At 40.1% G+C, this 19,480-nt stretch overlaps 1 protein-coding gene across 9 annotated transcripts in view; it reads right to left on the bottom strand.

Annotated features, from left to right (window-relative positions):
• herc2 (HECT and RLD domain containing E3 ubiquitin protein ligase 2) overlaps positions 1-19,480 on the bottom strand; it is a 362,023-nt gene that overhangs the window by 186,036 nt on the left and 156,507 nt on the right. For all 9 annotated transcript variants that reach the window (XM_072915066.1, XM_072915069.1, XM_072915071.1 and 6 more), the window contains exons 40-44: positions 14,157-14,304; positions 13,881-14,077; positions 5,593-5,823; positions 5,375-5,513; positions 1,786-1,932 (exon numbers count right to left, since the gene is read on the bottom strand). In XM_072915066.1, the coding sequence (XP_072771167.1) occupies positions 1,786-1,932; positions 5,375-5,513; positions 5,593-5,823; positions 13,881-14,077; positions 14,157-14,304 (862 nt within the window). The remainder of the gene's footprint in view (positions 1-1,785; positions 1,933-5,374; positions 5,514-5,592; positions 5,824-13,880; positions 14,078-14,156; positions 14,305-19,480) is intronic.

Below are 19,480 nucleotides of genomic sequence, written 5' to 3'. Positions count from 1 at the left end.
CATTTTATTATACTATAATTTAATCGATAATAGATCAAATAATATATGTTCCCATTATTTAATTCATTATTATTTATATGGGGGGATACAATAAAAGTTTAGTTTGTTTAACAAATTAGTTTTGGAAGGCGAGTATAATTTATTGGAGGAAATTTGGTAATTAAATGTTCTTGATTAAAAATAACAGAATACAATACATTTATTATAATAAGATATAATGTAACATTATATCATGTCATTTAATACAAAATTGTACAATATATTATTATGTTAAATATATTATTTACTTTATAATTTATATTTTTACCAATTAAAAATCACAGACAATACATTTAATATAATATGATATAATATGTAATTTAATACAATATTGCATATTTTAATATTTACTTTTTATTTTATATTTATATTCTAACCAATTAAAAATCCTAGAATACAAAACATTTTGTAATTTATTACAATATGATACAATATATTAATATTTACTTTTTACTTTATATTTATATTTTTACCAATCAAAAAAATCACATAATACAATACATTTAATATGATATAATGTAACATTATATCATGCAATTTAATACAATATTGTATATTTTAATATTCACTTTTTATTTTATAGTTATATTTTAACCAATTAAAAATCCTACAATACAATACATTTTGTAATTTAATACAACATTGTACAATATATTAATATTTACTTTTTATTTTATATTTATACCAATTTAAAAAAATCCCGGAATACAATACATTTAATATGATGAGGTGGCGACTTGTCCAGGGTGTACCCCGCCTTCCGCCCGATTGTAGCTGAGATAGGCTCCAGCGCCCCCCGCGACCCCAAAGGGAATAAGCGGTAGAAAATGGATGGATGGATGGATAATGTAACATTATATCATGCCATTTAATACTATATTGTATTACATATTAATATTTACTTTTTATCTTATATTTTTACCAATTAAAAATCACAGAATACAATACATTTAATATAATATGATATAATGCAAATTATATCATGTAATTTAATACAATATTGTACAATATATTATTAAAGTAAATATATTATTTACTTTTTATTTTATATTTAAATTTTAACCAATTAAAAATCATAGAATACAATACATTTTGTAATTTATTAGAATATTGTACAATATATTAATATTTACTTTTTATATTTATATTTTTACCAACCAAAACAAATCACATAATACAATACATTTAAAATGATATATTGTAACATTATATCATGTAATTTAATACAATATTGTATATTTTAATATTTACTTTTTATTTTAGTTATATTTTAACCAATTAAAAATCCTAGAATACAATACATTTTGTAATTTAATACAATATTGTACAATATATTAATATTTACTTTTTATTTTATATTTATACCAATTAAAAAAAATCCCGGAATACAATACATTTAATATGATATAATGTAACATATCATGTCATTTAATACTATATTGTATTATATAATAATATTGACTTTTTATATTATATTTTTACCAATTAAAAATCACAGAATACATTTAATACAATATGATATAATGTAACATTATATAATGTTATTTAATACAATATTGTACAATATATTAATATTTACTTTTTATTTTATATTTTAACCAATTAATAATCACAGAATGCAATACATTTAATATGATATGATATAATGTAACATTAAAACATGTAATTTAATACAATATTGTATTATATATGAATAAATATGATGATTATTTTCATAGGTCAACAATGTCAGGCCACACATCTTACCACTGGGGCTCCCTCCCGTGTCCGACACAGCCGGTTGGCACAGAATCTGCCGGAGTTTGTCCTGGTGAGACAGCAGTGCTCGTGCTGCCTTTAGGATGTAGAGCCTCAGCTGCTGCCATCGCAGCAGGTGGATATCCACCTGGTCAGCTGCACACACAATAGACAAGTTGCAATGAGACGTGTTTCTCCCGACTTAATAAGTAAAAATGCATTGTACATATTCATCCTTTTATTAGATCATGTTCTGTGTGTCTTTGACGTGTGTGTGCCGCTTTAAGACAAAAACCATGTGACCCATACAACCGCTGCATCTGAAAGAGGTCAAAGGTGAGCCGCGTGTGAGGTAGTCTTTTGTCGCAATCGTCCATCTAAATCAAGGGCGTCCAAAGTGCAGCATATTTGAAAAATAATTTCTACAACTCTTCTTTTTTTGTGATAGAGTGATTGGAGCACATACTTGTTGGTCACAAAAAACATTCATGAAGTTTTTTTTTTTAATGAATTTATTATGGGTCTACTGAAAATGTGATCAAATCTTCCCAAAAAAACATGTGGACAATGCTGAAGAAACAAGTCCATGTCAGAAAACTACCAAATTTAGCTGAACTGCAACAATTTTGTCAAGAGGAGTGGTCAAAAATCCAAGCAGAAGCTTGTGGATGGCTACCAAAAACGCCTTATTGCAGTGAAACTTGCCAAGGGACATGTAAGCAAATATTAACATTGCTGTATGTATACTTTTGACCCAGCACATTTGCTCACATTTTCAGTAGACCCATAATACATTCATAAAAGAAGCAAACTTCATGAATGTTTTTTGTGACCAACAAGTATGTGCTCCAATCACTCTATCACAAAACATTAAGAGTTGTTGAAATCATTGGAAACTCAAGACAGCCGTGACATTATGTTCTTTACAAGTGTATAAGTAAACTTTTGATGGCGACTGTATATATATATATATATATATATATACACAAACCCCGTTTCCATATGAGTTGGGAAATTTAGATGTAAATATAAACAGAATACAATGATTTGCAAATCCTTTTCAAGCCATATTCAATTGAATATGCTACAAAGACAAGATATTTGATGTTCAAACTCATAAACTTTATTTATTTTTTTGCAAATAATAATTAACTTAGAATTTCATGGCTGCAACGCGTGCCAAAGTAGTTGGGAAAGGGCATGTTCACCACTGTGTTACATGGCCTTTCCTTTTAACAACACTCAGTAAATGTTTGGGAACTGAGGAGACACATTTTTGAAGCTTCTCAGGTGGAATTCTTTCCCATTCTTGCTTGATGTATAGCTTAAGTTGTTCAACAGTCCTGTATGTACCTTTCAGCATTAATGGCGCCTTCACAGATGTGTAAGTTACCCATGTCTTGGGCACTAATACACCCCCATACCATCACACATGCTGGCTTTTACACTTTGCGCCTAGAACAATCCGAATGGTTCTTTTCCTCTTTGGTCCGGAGGACACCACGTCCACAGTTTCCAAAAACAATTTGAAATGTGGACTCGTCAGACCACAGAACACTTTTCCACTTTGTATCAGTCCATCTTAGATGAGCTCAGGCCCAGCGAAGCCGACGGCGTTTCTGGGTGTTGTTGATAAACGGTTTTCGCCTTGCATAGGAGAGTTTTAACTTGCACTTACAGATGTAGCGACCAACTGTAGTTACTGACAGTGGGTTTCTGAAGTGTTCCTGAGCCCATGTGGTGATATCCTTTACACACTGATGTCGCTTGTTGATGCAGTACAGCCTGAGGGATCGAAGGTCACGGGCTTAGCTGCTTACGTGCAGTGATTTCTCCAGATTCTCTGAACCCTTTGATGATATTACGGACCGTAGATGGTGAAATCCCTAAATTCCTTGCAATAGCTGGTTGAGAAAGGTTTTTCTTAAACTGTTCAACAATTTGCTCACGCATTTGTTGACAAAGTGGTGACCCTCGCCGCATCCTTGTTTGTGAATGACTGAGCATTTCATGGAATCTACTTTTATACCCAATCATGGCACCCACCTGTTCCCAATTTGCCTGTTCACCTGTGGGATGTTCCAAATAAGTGTTTGATGAGCATTCCTCAACTTTATCAGTATTTATTGACACCTTTCCCAACTTCTTTGTCACGTGTTGCAGCCATGAAATTCTAAGTTAATGATTATTTGCAAAAAAAAAAAAATGTTTGAGTTTGAACATCAAATATGTTGTCTTTGTAGCATATTCAATTGAATATGGGTTGAAAAGGATTAGCAAATCATTGTATTCCGTTTATATTTACATCTAACACAATTTCCCAACTCATATGGAGCGTGAGCAAATTGTTGAACAGTTTAAGAAAAACCTTTCTCAACCAGCTATTGCAAGGAATTTAGGGATTTCACCATCTACGGTCCGTAATATCATCAAAGAGTTCAGAGAATCTGGAGAAATCACTGCACGTAAGCAGCTAAGCCCGTGACCTTCCATCCCTCAGGCTGTACTGCATCAACAAGCGACATCAGTGTGTAAAGGATATCACCACATAGGCTCAGGAACACTTCAGAAACCCACTGTCAGTAACTACAGTTGGTCGCTACATCTGTAAGTGCAAGTTAAAACTCTCCTATGCAAGGCGAAAACCGTTTATCAACAACACCCAGAAACGCCGTAGGCTTCGCTGGGTCTGAGCTCATCTAAGATGGACTGATTCAAAGTGGAAAAGTATTCTGTGGTCTGACGAGTCCACATTTCAAATTGTTTTTGGAAACTGTGGACTTCGTGTCCTCCGGACCAAAGAGGAAAAGAACCACCCGGATTGTTGTAGGCGCAAAGTGTAAAAGCCAGCATGTGTGATGGTATGGGGGTGTATTAGTGCCCAAGACATGGGTAACTTACACATCTGTGAAGGCGCCATTAATGCTGAAAGGTACATACAGGTTTTGGAGCAACATATGTTGCCATCCAAGCAACGTTACCATGGACGCCCCTGCTTATTTCAGCAAGACAATGCCAAGCCACGTGTTACATCAACGTGGCTTCATAGTAAAAGAGTGCGGGTACTAGACTGGCCTGCCTGTAGTCCAGACCTGTCTCCCATTGAAAATGTGTGGCGCATTATGAAGCCTAAAATAGCACAACGGAGACCCCCGGACTGTTGAACAACTTAAGCTGTACATCAAGCAAGAATGGGAAAGAATTCCACCTGAGAAGCTTCAAAAATGTGTCTCCTCAGTTCCCAAACCTTTACTGAGTGTTGTTAAAAGGAAAGGCCATGTAACACAGTGGTGAACATGCCCTTTCCCAACTACTTTGGCACGTGTTGCAGCCATGAAATTCTAAGTTAATTATTATTTGCAAAAAAAAAATAAAGTTTATGAGTTTGAACATCAAATATGTTGTCTTTGTAGCATATTCAATTGAATATGGGTTGAAAAGGATTTGCAAATCATTGTATTCCGTTTATATTTACATCTAACACAATTTCCCAACTCATATGGAAACGGGGTTTGTAGTCAATACTACAATGATTGCATCGATATTTTTTATTGTCACAAAATGTCATTTTTGCCGGTGACTTGAGGAGCTGGCGTACCTGTCAGACCTCGACTGAGACACTTCTTCAAGCGCTGCTTCTCCAGTCTGCTTCCCGCCAGGCTGACCAGCTGGGCCCAGACCGCCAACATGGGCTCGGAGAAGGGCAGGTTGTGCACGCTGAAGGTGACGGCGGGGAGCTGGGAGACATGGAAGCCAAAAACGTCAAAGACGTGCGTCGTGGTGGACGAGGTGAGGTGCCCGTGGGAAGGTGCGTACAGGTTTGAGGTGGCCCAGCAGGCACACCCGGCTGTTCCGCATCTCGTGGAACTGTGCCGTGATGCGCCCTTTGGGAGTGATGCGGGTCACCGTTCCCTCGCCGTACTCCTCGTGGACCACCTGGCCGCCGAGGCGCAGGCGCCCGTCGATGCCCCCGATCACCGCCAACACCGCCATCAGGCTGCCCACCCGGGGTCCCTCCGCATCGGGGAAGTACTCCTCCAGGAAGCTCTGGATGAGGAGGTGGGAAACACAGCCCTTCACAGTCAATACAGCACTTTTTAGGTTGGTCTGCGTTAGAATAGAATAAAATAGACTTTATTGTCATTATATTTGCATATAACGAGATTAAGGACTCCAACTTAAGGTGCGGTAGTTGGGAACAAATATGGGATAAAAATAAATTACACAAGAGGTAATAAAGAAAAAAATTGAAATAAACAGACTACTATCCAATAAAAAGAATAAGCAATCCTGTACAATATACAAAACACTATAGAAATACAAAATACTGTACAATATACAGAACAGGACAAGAGTACCGGAGTAATAAATAACAATCAATGTCGGACGTATTGCACTCGAAGGGTCATATTGCACAGTAGGGTATTAGGGTAGGATATTGTATAGGGGTGAATTATTATTATAAGTTAGAGAGCGCTTGTAATAACAAAATGGCTAACACATGGTTAATATTCAGGTCGCAAGGGGCCAGATTGGCTCGAATCCGCAAGTCTGTCCTACAATCTCCCAAATCTGAAGGAGGGCTTGCTCTCCCCAATTTCAGACAATACTATTGGGCGGCTAATGTACAGAAACTCCTATACTGGATGGAGGGAGGCTCTCAGACCCTCCCGGCCTGGGTATCCCTTAAAACGGCAATCCCACACTCCTCATTACATTCTTGCTTATGCTCATCACTCCCTTTCCCATTTAAACTTGAAGGCGCAAACACCATTGTATCGATCTCCATTAAAATATGGAACCAGCTACGAAAACACTTGGGTTCTCAGGGCCCATCTATATTGACCCCGCTACTTAAAAACCAATTATTTAAACCTTCCCGTACTGACCCCGCATTTATGACTTGGCACGATCATGGTATCACCACTGTGAAAGACCTCTATGCAGACGGAGTGTTCTCATCCTTCACTGAACTCTCTTCCAAATACGATTTGCCGAACTCCCACCTTTTTCGTTTCTTTCAGGCGAGGGACTTCGTAAAGAAGCAGTTCCCACACTTTCCAAACCGTCCTCCGGAAACTCTTATAGATACATTGTTATCTTTGAGCCCTAATCATAAAAAATGTATCTCCGTATATACCTCCTTAAGTTCAGTTGCTCCAAACTCTCTATCAGTGATAAGAGCCTGGTGGGAGAGCGATCTTAATACCAACATATCCGATCAACACTGGAACTCGGCCCTGAAACTGGTTCACTCCTCCTCAATATGTGCCCGTCATAGTCTCATCCAATGCAAAGTAATCCATAAAATTCACTACACTAATTCAAAACTATCCAAAATCTGCCCCACTGTTAGCAATACCTGCAATAGATGCAAACAATCTCCGGCTGATCACGTCCATATGTTCTGGTCCTGCTCTAAACTATGTTCCTTTTGGGAGGACATTTTTGACACAATTGGAAAAGCATACGGTCAAAACTTTCCTCCCAACCCATTATCAGCAATTTTTGGCGTATGCCCCGATAACATGTGCCCGGTACCACTAAAACGCGCTGTTGCTTTTACGACCTTGCTGGCCAGGCGATTGATCTTGTTTAATTGGAAGCTGGCTCGCCCCCCATCACATGGCCGTTGGATTAGAGAGGCTCTCTACAATCTAAAACTGGAAAAACTTAGGTTTTGGCTAAAAGGCTCGGTTCAAGCATTTGAAAGCTCATGGAGCCCTTTTTTGCTGTATGTCAACTCTCTTGACCTATGCCCAGACGCAGATGAGGAATAATCTCCCTTTTATTTATTAGTATTATTTTATTCTATTTTTATTTTATTATATATTATTGTTATTATTATTAAATTTTTATTTTATTATTATTATTATATATATTTTTATATATATCTGTCTGTCTCTGGCCTCGTATGTGTGTGTGTGTGTGTGTGTGTGTGTGTGTGTGTGTGAGAATGTGTCTGTCTTTGTCGTCTTACTTGTTACATAATTGTGCCATTTGTCCCTCGTTAGTGGGACCTGAGTGGGGTGGGAGGGAGGGTGGGTGGTTTGGGTTTTAAGGGAAAGGGTGTGAATCATTTACTGACTTTAAAATTGTACTGTTTCGACTTGCACTTTTTTCTGTTTATTTGAAAATGCCAATAAAAAAAAGTTGGAAAAAAAAAAAATATTCTGGTCGCAACATTTAAATGGAGTATTATTGGCGAGCTTTGCATGTTTTTTAGAGGGTTTATTGGGCGCTACAGAGCAACTATCATTACCTTCGAGAAAAAATTGTAATGTCGACTCGAATAACACAAGTCTGCCATGCAGGCTGTTTTTTTTTTTAACTTTAAACTGTCAATCCAAAAATAATACTGAATGAAAATTAGAGCTGTCCGATAATGGCTTTTTTGCAGATATCCGATATTGTCCAACTCTTAATTACCGATTCCGATATCAACCCATACTTATATATACAGTCGTGGAATTAACACATTATTATGCCTAATTTTGTTGTGATGCTAAACAATGTAACAAGGTTTTCCAAAATAAATCAACTCAAGTTATGGAAAAAAAATGCCAACATGGCACTGCCATATTTATTATTGAAGTCACAAAGTGCATTATTTTTTTTTACATGCCTCAAAACAGCAGATTGGAATTTGGGACATGCTCTCCCTGAGAGAGCATGAGGATGATGAGGTGGGGCGGGGGGGGTTCGGTGGTAGCGGGGGGTGTATATTGTAGCGTCCCAGAAGAGTTAGTGCTGCAAGGGTTTCTGGGTATTTGTTCTGTTGTGTTACGGTGCGGATGTTCTCCCGAAATGTGTTTGTCATTCTTGTTTGGTGTGGGTTCACAGTGTGGCGTATATTTGTAACAGTATTAATGTTGTTTATACGGCCACCCTCAGTGTGACCTGTATTGCTGTTGACCAAGTATGCATGGCATTCACTTGTGTGTGTGAAAAGCCGTAGATATTATGTGATTGGGCCGGCACGCAAAGGTAGTGCCTTTAAGGTTTATTGGCGCTCTGTACTTCTCCCTACGTCCGTGTACACAGCGCCGTTTTAAAAAGTCATACATTTTACTTTTTGAAACCGATACCGATAATTTCCGATATTACATTTCAAAGCATTTATCGGCCGATAATATCGGCAGTCCGATTTTATCGGACATCTTTACTCAAAATCAATGTTATGAATTATTGACATATTTAAAGCTCCAATTACTTCACATCAAATATTCTTGCATATTTTGTGTTTTTGCCAAGAAAAAAAAAAAGGGTTTTCTTCAACAAAAATGGCATACAATTAATTTAAAAAAAAACATCAATAAATAATAAAAACTTAGATCTGAAGTTAATATAGAGATTTAAACATTTAAAGTAAAATATAAATGTATGACTTATTTTTAACACTTTTATGAGTGGAACCGTTTTGGATCTGTAAGAATTTTAGTAGGATTTTTTTCTTTAAAACTGTCATTGCTGAAAAAATGATAATAAACTAAAATCAATGTTATGAATTATTGACATATTTGAGGTTTCAATTACTTCACATCAAATATTATTGCATATTTTCTGTGTTTGACAAAAAAACAAACAGGGTTTTCTTTAACAAAAAGGGCATACAATTAATAGAAAGCAAACCCCATAAAAAAATAAAAACTTAAAATCGACGGGTCAATCTGTAGTTAATCTAGATATTTAAGTGTTGAAAGTAAAAAAAAAAATAAAAATAAAATAATGTATGACTTATTTTTAACACTTTTATGAATGGGATCTTTTGAAACTGAGAATTTTAGTGGGATTATTTTATTTAAAAACTGTCATTGCTCAAAAAATAATGACTCAAAATCAATGTTATGAATTATTGACATATTTAAGGCTCCAATTACTTCACATCAAATATTCTTGCATATTTTGTGTTTTTGCCAAGAAAAAAAAAGGGCTTTTGTCAACAAAAATGGCATGCAATCAATAAAAAATTTAAAAAACGTAAAAAAATAATAAAAACTTCGATCTGAAGTTAGAGATTTAAACATTGAAAGTAAGAAATAAATAATGTATGACTTACTTTTAACACTTTTATGAGTGGGACCCTTTTGGATCCGTAAGAATTTTAGTAGGATTTTTTTCTTTAAAACTGTCATTGCTGAAAAAATTATAATAAATTAAAATCAATGGTATGAATTATTGACACATTTGAGGCTTCAATTACTTCACATCAAATATTATTGCATATTTTCTGTGTTTGACAAAAAAACAAAAGGGTTTTCTTTAACAAAAAGGGCATACAATTAATAGAAAGCAAACCCCATAAAAAAATAAAAACTTATAATCGACGGATCAATCTGAAGTTAATCTAGATATTTAAGTGTTGAAAGTAAAAAAATAAAAATAAAATAATGTATGACTTATTTTTAACACTTTTATGAATGGGGTCTTTTGAAACTGAGAATTTTAGTGGGATTTTTGTATTTAAAAACTGTCATTGCTCAAAAGATAATGACTCAAAATCAATGTTATGAATTATTGACATATTTAAGGCTCCAATTACTTCACATCAAATATTCTTGCATATTTTGTGTTTTTGCCAAGAAAAGAAAAAAGGGTTTTCTTCAACAAAAATGGCATACAATTAATGAAAAAAAAAAAACTAAACAAATGATAAAAACTTAGATCTGAAGTTAATGTAGAGATTTAAACATTGAAAGTAAAAAATAAATAATGTTTGACTTATTTTTAACACTTTTTATGAGTGGAACCCTTTTGGATCCGTAAGAATTTTAGTAAGATTTTTTTCTTTAAAACTGTCATTGCTGAAAAAATTATAATAAACTAAAATCAATGTTATGAATTATTGACATATTTGAGGCTTCAATTACTTCACATCAAATATTATTGCATATTTTCTGTGATTGACAAAAAAACAAACAGGGTTTTCTTTAACAAAAAGGGCATACAATTAATAGAAAGCAAACCCCATAAAAAAATAAAAACTTAAAATCGATGGATCAATCTGAAGTTAATCTGGATATTTAAGTGTTGAAAGTAAAAAAAATAAAATAAAATAATGTATGACTTATTTTTAACACTTTTATGAATGGGATCTTTTGAAACTGAGAATTTTAGTGAGATTATTTTATTTAAAAACTGTCATTGCTAAAAAAATAATGACTCAAAATCAATGTTATGAATTATTGACATATTTAAGGCTCCAATTACTTCACATCAAATATTCTTGCATATTTTGTGTTTTTGACAAGAAAAAAAAAAGGGTTTTCTTCAACAAAAATGGCATACAATTAATAAAACATTTAAAAAACGTAAAAAAATAATAAAAACTTCGATCTGAAGTTAGAGATTTAAACATTGAAAGTAAGAAATAAATAATGTATGACTTACTTTTAACACTTTTATGAGTGGGACCCTTTTGGATCCGTAAGAATTTTAGTAGGATTTTTTTCTTTAAAACTGTCATTGCTGAAAAAATAATAATAAATTAAATCAATGTTATGAATTATTGATCTATTTAAGACTTCAATTACCACATCAAAACTTTTTACAGATGTTGTGTGTTTGCTATAATAAATGGATTTTCTCTTCCAAAAAGAGCACAACACATGAAAATAAATTAAATGTTTAGTAGGATTTTAGCAGGATTTTTTTCTTTAAAACTGTCATTGCTGAAAAAAAATTATAATTAGGTATGTCCAATAATATCGGTAGGCCGATATTATCGGCCGATAAATGCGTTAAAATGTAATATCGGAAATTATCGGCATCGTTTTTTTTTATTATCGGTATCTTTTTTTTGTTTTTTGTTATTTTAATTAAATCAACATAACAAACACAAGATACACTTACAATTAGTGCACCAACCCAAAAAACCTCCCTCCCCCATTTACACTCATTCACACAAAAGGGTTGTTTCTTTCTGTTATTAATATTCTGGTTCCTACATTATATATCAATATATATCAATACAGTCTGCAAGGGATACAGTCCGTAAGCACACATAAGCTGGTCCACTAATAGTACTAACCTTTAACAGTTAATTTTACTAATTTTCATTAATTACTAGTTTCTATGTAACTGTTTTTATGTTATTTTACTTTCTTTTTTATTCAAGAAAATGTTTTTAATTTATTTATCTTATTTTATTAATTTTTGTAAAAAGTACCTTATCTTCACCATACCTGGTTGTCCAAATTAGGCATAATAATGTGTTAATTCCACGACTGTATATATCGGTTGATATCGGTGTCGGTTGATATCGGTATCGGTAATTAAAGAGTTGGACAATATCGGAATATCGGCAAAAAGCCTTTATCGGACATCCCTAATTATAATATATTAAAATCAATGTTATGAATTATTGATCTATTTAAGACTTTAATTACCACATCAAAACTTTTTGCAGATGTTGTGTGTTTGCCATAATAAATGGATTTTCCTCTTCCAAAAAGTGCACAACACATACAAATAAATGAAACGTTTTTCAATGGAGACTAGGGATGTCCCGATCCGATATTTGGATCGGATCGGCCGCCGATATTTGCCAAAAAATGCGTATCGGCAAGGCATGGGAAAATGTCGATCCAGATCCAGTTTAAAACAAACTCCGGTCCGTGTTTTCCAACGCACCGATTTAAATAATACATTCCACTTTTCTGCTGCTCCCTAATTTCCGTTCCGCATTTTCCAGCACACCTTCAACACATCCACAGGTCTGTGGATTCTCACGCAGTTGCTTTTAGCTGCTGGCATTACACGACAGGCTCTTCTCACTCTTTTCTGTGTCTCCCTCTCACAGACAGCAAGCGCACCTTCTTACACACGTCACATACTGTCACGTCATACGTCACATACTGTCACGTCATACGTTACATACGTATACGTTCTCCCCGAGCAGAGAGGTAGCAGCATGGCTAACGTTAGCTGTGATGCTAGCGCAGCCGTGTGACCAACGTTCCCTCTGCGCATAGCAATTATATGCCACGCACAAAATCAAATAAAAAAATAAGCTCATAACAATTTTCGACACACGGACACGACAGAGAAAACAGTTTTCATCATCATTGTTCAAATATTGTAACGTCTGCCGAGACGCTTATCTCCATTCGGTGCCACACGCCCACACCATCAAAATGCCGAGGCTAAAATATCCACATCAACACCGTATGAAAAAATTTGTGATTTTTTTAGTTGTGATTTCCTTCTCTACATGAAAGTTTAAAAGTAGCATATATTAATACAGTATGAAGAAGAATGTTTTAATGTAGACATGCAAGCCTTGAAAGAAAATTTTGAAAATCAAGACTACATTTCCTGCAAATGGGTGCATTTCTACCTTATATTTTAACTTTAGATTTATTCTCATATCAAACTCTTTTGGCTGTCTTTTTGACACTTACATCCGGCGCCCCCCTCCACACCCTGGATTATAAAAAATGTAAATAATTCAATGTGATTATCTTGTGTGATGACTGTATTATGATGATAGTATATATCTGATAGTATATATCTGTATCATGAATCAATTTAAGTGGACCCCGACTTAAACAAGTGGAAAAACTTATTGGGGTGTTACCATTTAGTGGTCAATTGTACGGAATATGTACGTCACTGTGCAACCTACTAATAAAAGTCTCAATCAATCAATCAAAACACATAGAATCATCATACTGCTGTGATTATATGCATCAAGTGTTCATTCAAGGCTAAGGCAAAATATCGAGATATATATCGTGTATCGCAATATGGCCTTAAAATATCGCAATATTAAAAAAATATCGCCCAGCCCTAGTTCAATGATTCCATTTCTGTTTGTCATGTATAATTTTGTCTATTTTGTGTTTATCCTTGAATAAACAGGTCAGTTTCTTGCTACCAACCATTGTGTATTATTCAAACTCCCCTAATTCAGCTGGCTAGTTGTTATCAAGAGTACTAAAACCCTTTTCAACATGATTCTGACAACTAAGTAGGCTAAATAACTTTAAACTTTAATACATGCTCGGATAGGCCAGTATCGGTCGGTATCGGATCGGAAATGCAAAAACCTGGATCGGGACATCCCTAATGGAGACCCTTGGGACTGCAGGGAAAGTTCTTACGGCTTCCGACTGGCAGCTGGCCATGACGTCTCCGATGGAGCTGAGCTGAGCGTTGATGTAGTCGTTGATGAGCGCGTTCCACTGGCTCAGAGAGTGCAGCGTGCGGAGGACAGACACCATCTCCTCTGCCAGCGTGCTGCTGTGAGTGGCCGTCAGAGAGGCCTGGGGGCGGGACTTCCTCCTTCGCAGGGAGCCCTCTGCAGGGGGGGGTGAAATGGACATTACAACCAAAGCGAGTGAGAGGACTGGGAAGAAGAGCGTTTTGAAAAAAGGCACCTCTGAGCAGAGGCAGGTCTGAGGAGCAGGTGCTCAGCAGACTTCCCAAGAAGCCAAACAACTTCTCCACCAGGAAGCGCATGTCCTGACAACGCTCCAGCTTGTCCCAGGAGGGCAACACCGCTTGCAGGAGACGGAGTGCCAGGATCTGGAAACACATTATTATCATTTTAAGGGAACCACTTTTTGTTGCACAAAAATGTCAAACAACATTTGGAAGTCAACCTGTGAGCAGTTGGGTTGTGTTCTACAGGGGAATACTTATTGTTCTACAGCAGACCTGGGCATTCTGCGGCCCGCGGGCCACATCCGGCCCTTTGTGCGTCCCTGTCCGGCCCGCGTGAGGCCAATCCATACTTGCCAACCTTGAGACCTCCGATTTCGGGAGATGGTGGGGGTGGGGTGTGTGTGTGTGTGTGTGTGTGTGTGTGTGTGGAGTCTCACTCAAGCACCGCCTGACAGGTAGGCACCTCACAGGGGAGGAGCCAGGGAATGGAGGCAGAGTGGAACACGGAAGACAACGCCCCAGCCTTGGCCGCATCATCGAGGGGCGGTACATTCCCCTGTACCTGCTCAATCAGCCTGAAGTGACACCAGCTGTGCGGCCAGGTGGGGCCCAGCTACAAACCATACTTAACTCTGCCTCATTCAGGTCTGGCTCTCCTCTGTGTCAAGGCAGGTGCATCAGGCGGTAAGTGAGACATCCACTATTTCCCCACTAAAGACATTACTGGTGAAATGTTTTACTTATATTGTGTTTCTCTTGTTTTACAGGCAATAACCTTTGACCTTTAGAGAAGTGTGCTGTGTGAAGGACTGAGAGCCCCAGATGGGAGATATTTATGTTTATTAATGGACACTTTAAGTTCGCTACTTCCACACCCCGCCCTTCCTAAAAAGACTTGTACAATAAATGCCCTTTTCGGCTTGCTACAAACCAAATCCTGTGTCTTGGTGAGAATCAGGTACCACATATGGTGGAGAATGCGGGTACTCTGATTCACGTCAACCTCTGATGATGTCACACACGGAAGCACTGAGTGCTTTGTTAAAAAGCCAAGCTGAACTTCAAGGTGCGGTACAAGAATTAGTAAAAAAAATTGCTAAAGATGTTGCTAGTACACGGCCACCCGCTGTAGTCCTAACTAAGTTATCGAGTAAGGATGATGTGGAAGCCTACTTGGAGCTTTTCGAGCGCACTGCGGCCCGGGAGAAGTGGCCGGTAGCTGAATGGGGATCCATTCTGGCACCTTTCCTCACTGGAGAAGCCCAGCGGGTGTGTAGCGACCTGGCCTTGGCGGATGCTCAAGACTTTAAGAAACTAAAGAAAGCCATTCTCGACAGCCAAGGGTGCAGTCTGCCTGCCAGGGCCCAGCGATATCACAACTGGACCTTCCAGCCCACACAACCCCCGCGACAGCAGGTAGCCGCACTGCTCCGCCTAACACACCGCTGGCTAACAAGCGAAGGGAATCCCCCCTCTGTAGATAGACTGGTGATAGACCGCTGTATCCGAGCCTTGCCGCCTGATGCCCGGAAGTATGCCGCACAAGTAAGCCCTTTAACTGTGGAGCAGTTGGTGGCATTATTAGAGAACCACCAAGTGAGCATGGAAATGCTGAGAGCCACCCGTATGGAAACGGCCAGAGCCACCGGGGAAGAGAAGCTAGGGCGCGACCGCCGAAGAGCGCCACCGCCAGCTCCGTCCCCACCCCGACATCAGGGCGCTGCCCCCGAGAGACCCAGTCGGCCCCCACATCGGAAATGTTATGTGTGTGGACACCCGGACCACATGTCTTGGGCGTGCCCGGAACGCGACCGTGATGTCTCCATGGCCACAGCCCCCAGCTCAGATGCAGGCAAACCATGCCTCCACACGGGGAGTGGACGACGACAACATGCCAGCCTCCCAGTAAAGATCGGAGGGACCAATGCACATGCATTGCTGGACAGTGGGAGCGCTGTGACCTTGGTACACGCTGACTTTGCCGGACCCCTCAGCAAAGACACCGTCCCAGTGACGTGTGTACATGGAGATGTCCGCCAGTATCCGGTGAGCCACATACACATTCAGACACCCCGAGGTGATGCACTGGTACCAGCTGGAGTGGTACCAAACCTGCCTGTCCCACTACTCATCGGGTCCGACTGCGTACTCTTTGGCCGTTACTGGACCCCGGGATTCATCCCAGGTGCCGTTCCACGGCAGCGTCGCCGCTGCAACAATGGACTCAAAAGTATGAGACCGCTTGCAGCCTGCCCCGCGTTTAGGCCCTCGTCAGGGGCCCCACAGAGTGACAGTTCGGCTGAAGAGGAGCGACGGGAGAGTAGGAAGGAGGAGAAGGCAGAAGAGGAAGGGGACCCCTTTGTGGAGTTCCCCGTACCAGAAGAGAGCGTCAACCCAAAAACGGGCGAGTTTGCCACTGCCCAGTGGAATGATCAGAACCTCAGCTGGGCCCGACAGCAAGTCGTGGAAATTGACGGACAGAAATGTGAAGGGGTGAGTGCACTTAATTCACCGTATTTTCTGATTAAAAATGGCCTGTTGTATAGAGGGGTGCTAACTAAGAGCGGGGACATAATTGAGCAACTGCTGGTGCCTAAGTCTCATATCTCCCAAGTGCTCTATCTTGCCCACACTCATCAGCTGGGAGCGCACCTAGGTGTACAAAAGACGTATGACCGCATAATAACCCGCTTCTATTGGCCCGGTGTGAAACGAGCCATAGAAGACTTTTGCAAGGGCTGTCCCGAATGCCAAAAGAATGCACCGAGACCCACCTATCGAAACCCCTTGGTCCCGCTCCCCATCATCAGCACCCCGTTCTCACGTCTGGCAATGGACATCGTTGGACCACTCCCAAAGTCAGCCAGAGGACATCGCTACATACTGGTAATACTGGACTATGCCACCCGATATCCTGAGGCTGTACCATTACGCACAGCCTCAGCCAAAGCTATAGCACATGAACTATTTATGATGTTTAGCCGAGTGGGAATTGCAGATGAGATTTTAACGGACCAGGGCACATGTTTCATGTCACAAGTGCTAACCATGCTCTACAAATGGTTAAAAGTAAAACGCATACGAACCTCTGTTTATCATCCTCAGACAGATGGCCTGGTGGAACGTTTCAACTATACGTTGAAAAAGATGCTAAAAAAAGTAGCCGACGAAGACGGGAAAGACTGGGATCATCTTATTCCATATGTCCTCTTTGCCATCAGAGCCCAGGCGTCCACTGGCTTCTCTTCATTTGAGCTAGTTTATGGCCGACGTCCTCGAGGCGTGCTGGACATTGCAAAAGAAACCTGGGAGAACCAACCCTCGCCACACCGCAGTGTGATTGACCATATCGCCCAACTGCAAGCCCGTGCTCGCAAAATCTGGCCCCTGGTAAGAGAACATATGGAAAAAGCCCAAAGAGAACAGGCAAGAACGTACAACCGAGGTACCACACTCCGAGAGTTCCAGGTGGGGGAAAAAGTGCTGGTATTAGTACCGTCCAGCGAATGCAAGTTTTTGGCCAGATGGCAGGGGCCATAAGAGATAATTGAGAGAATGGGGCCCGTCAACTACAAGGTAAACCAGCCAGGCCGGCGGAAAGGTCACCAAGTTTACCATGTGAATATTTTGAAAAAATGGCACGCGGCCAAGCCGCTGCCATCTGCTGCTTTTTTAACTGCACCCTCTCCCCAGACCACTACCCCGGTACCTATAGGAGAGGACCTCTCCCCGTCACAAAAGCAGGATGTGAAGGAACTTCTGGGACGGAACCAGGACCGCCTCTCTGAACTGCCAGGAAGGACCAAGATGATCAACCATGACATTGAGACCAAACCAGGAAAGGTGATACGACAAAGGCCCTACCGAATTCCCGAAACCAGGCGGGCGGCTATAAAAGAGGAGGTAAAGAAAATGTTGGACCTTGGAGTAATAGAGGAATCCCATAGTCCATGGTCAAGCCCAATTGTCATTGTTCCTAAACCCGACGGGTCCCTAAGATTCTGTAATGACTTTCGTAAATTGAATGAGATATCACTGTGTGACGCTTATCCCATGCCCAGAGTAGACGAGCTGATAGAGCGGCTTGGCCCTGCTCGCTTCGTCAGCACCCTGGACCTGACCAAGGGCTACTGGCAGGTGCCATTGACGGAAAGGGCGAAACCTAAAACGGCCTTCTCCACACCAGAGGGGCTGTTCCAATATACCGTCTTGCCTTTCGGGATCCACGGGGCCCCGGCCACATTCCAGAGGATGATGGACAGAATTCTACGGCCCCACCAAGAATATGCAGCCGCCTACTTGGACGACATTGTGATTCATAGCACCAGCTGGTCTCTCCATCTCCAGCATCTCGACGCGGTCCTAGGAGCCCTTAGACGTGCAGGACTGACTGTCAACGCTAAAAAGTGCCGAGTGGGTCTGACTGAGACGGATTATCTCGGTTATACTATAGGAAGAGGCTGCGTGAAACCCCAGGCCCGCAAAGTGGAGCGCATCAAGGAATGGCCCCGCCCCTTGACGAAAAAGCAAGTAAAATCCTTTATTGGCCTGGTATCATATTATCAAAAGTTTATTAAAAATTTCTCCACGATTGCAACGCCACTGTATGAATTGACAAGGAACAAACTGCCCCAGCATGTCACCTGGACGGCTGAGGCCGAGACTGCCTTCCAGATGTTGAAGAAAGCCCTGTGTGAAGAACCGGTGTTGAAAGCCCCCGACTTCAGCCAGCCGTTCATCCGCCACACTGACGCCTCAGGCACGGGCATTGGAGCCGTGCTCGCCCAGCTCGTGGACGGAGAAGAGCACCCAGTGACATTTATTAGTAGAAAGCTCCAGAGCCATGAGCGAAATTATGCCACAGTAGAAAAGGAGTGCTTGGCAGTCAAGTCGGCCATACACCACCTCCGCTACTACCTATGGGGTAGGACCTTCACCTTGGTGACAGACCACGCCCCCTTGAAGTGGATGTCCACAAATAAGGACCGAAACGATCGCGTCACACGCTGGTTCCTGGAACTCCAAAATTACCACTTCACCGTGGAATATCGGCCTGGGAAGGCGATCCCACATGCAGACGCCATGTCCCGCCTCTATGAAGAGGACAAAGAAGCTCCCGGACCGACCGGCGAGCTTAGGGGGGGATATGTGGAGTCTCACTCAAGCACCGCCTGACAGGTAGGCACCTCACAGGGGAGGAGCCAGGGAATGGAGGCAGAGTGGAACACGGAAGACAACGCCCCAGCCTTGGCCGCATCATCGAGGGGCGGTACATTCCCCTGTACCTGCTCAATCAGCCTGAAGTGACACCAGCTGT

This window comes from Nerophis lumbriciformis, linkage group LG18 (assembly GCF_033978685.3).
Source record: "Nerophis lumbriciformis linkage group LG18, RoL_Nlum_v2.1, whole genome shotgun sequence".
Classification (NCBI taxonomy): Eukaryota; Metazoa; Chordata; class Actinopteri; order Syngnathiformes; family Syngnathidae; genus Nerophis; species Nerophis lumbriciformis.
The sequence above is the reverse complement of the archived record's forward strand: the minus strand, read 5'-3'. Positions and strand labels throughout refer to the sequence as shown.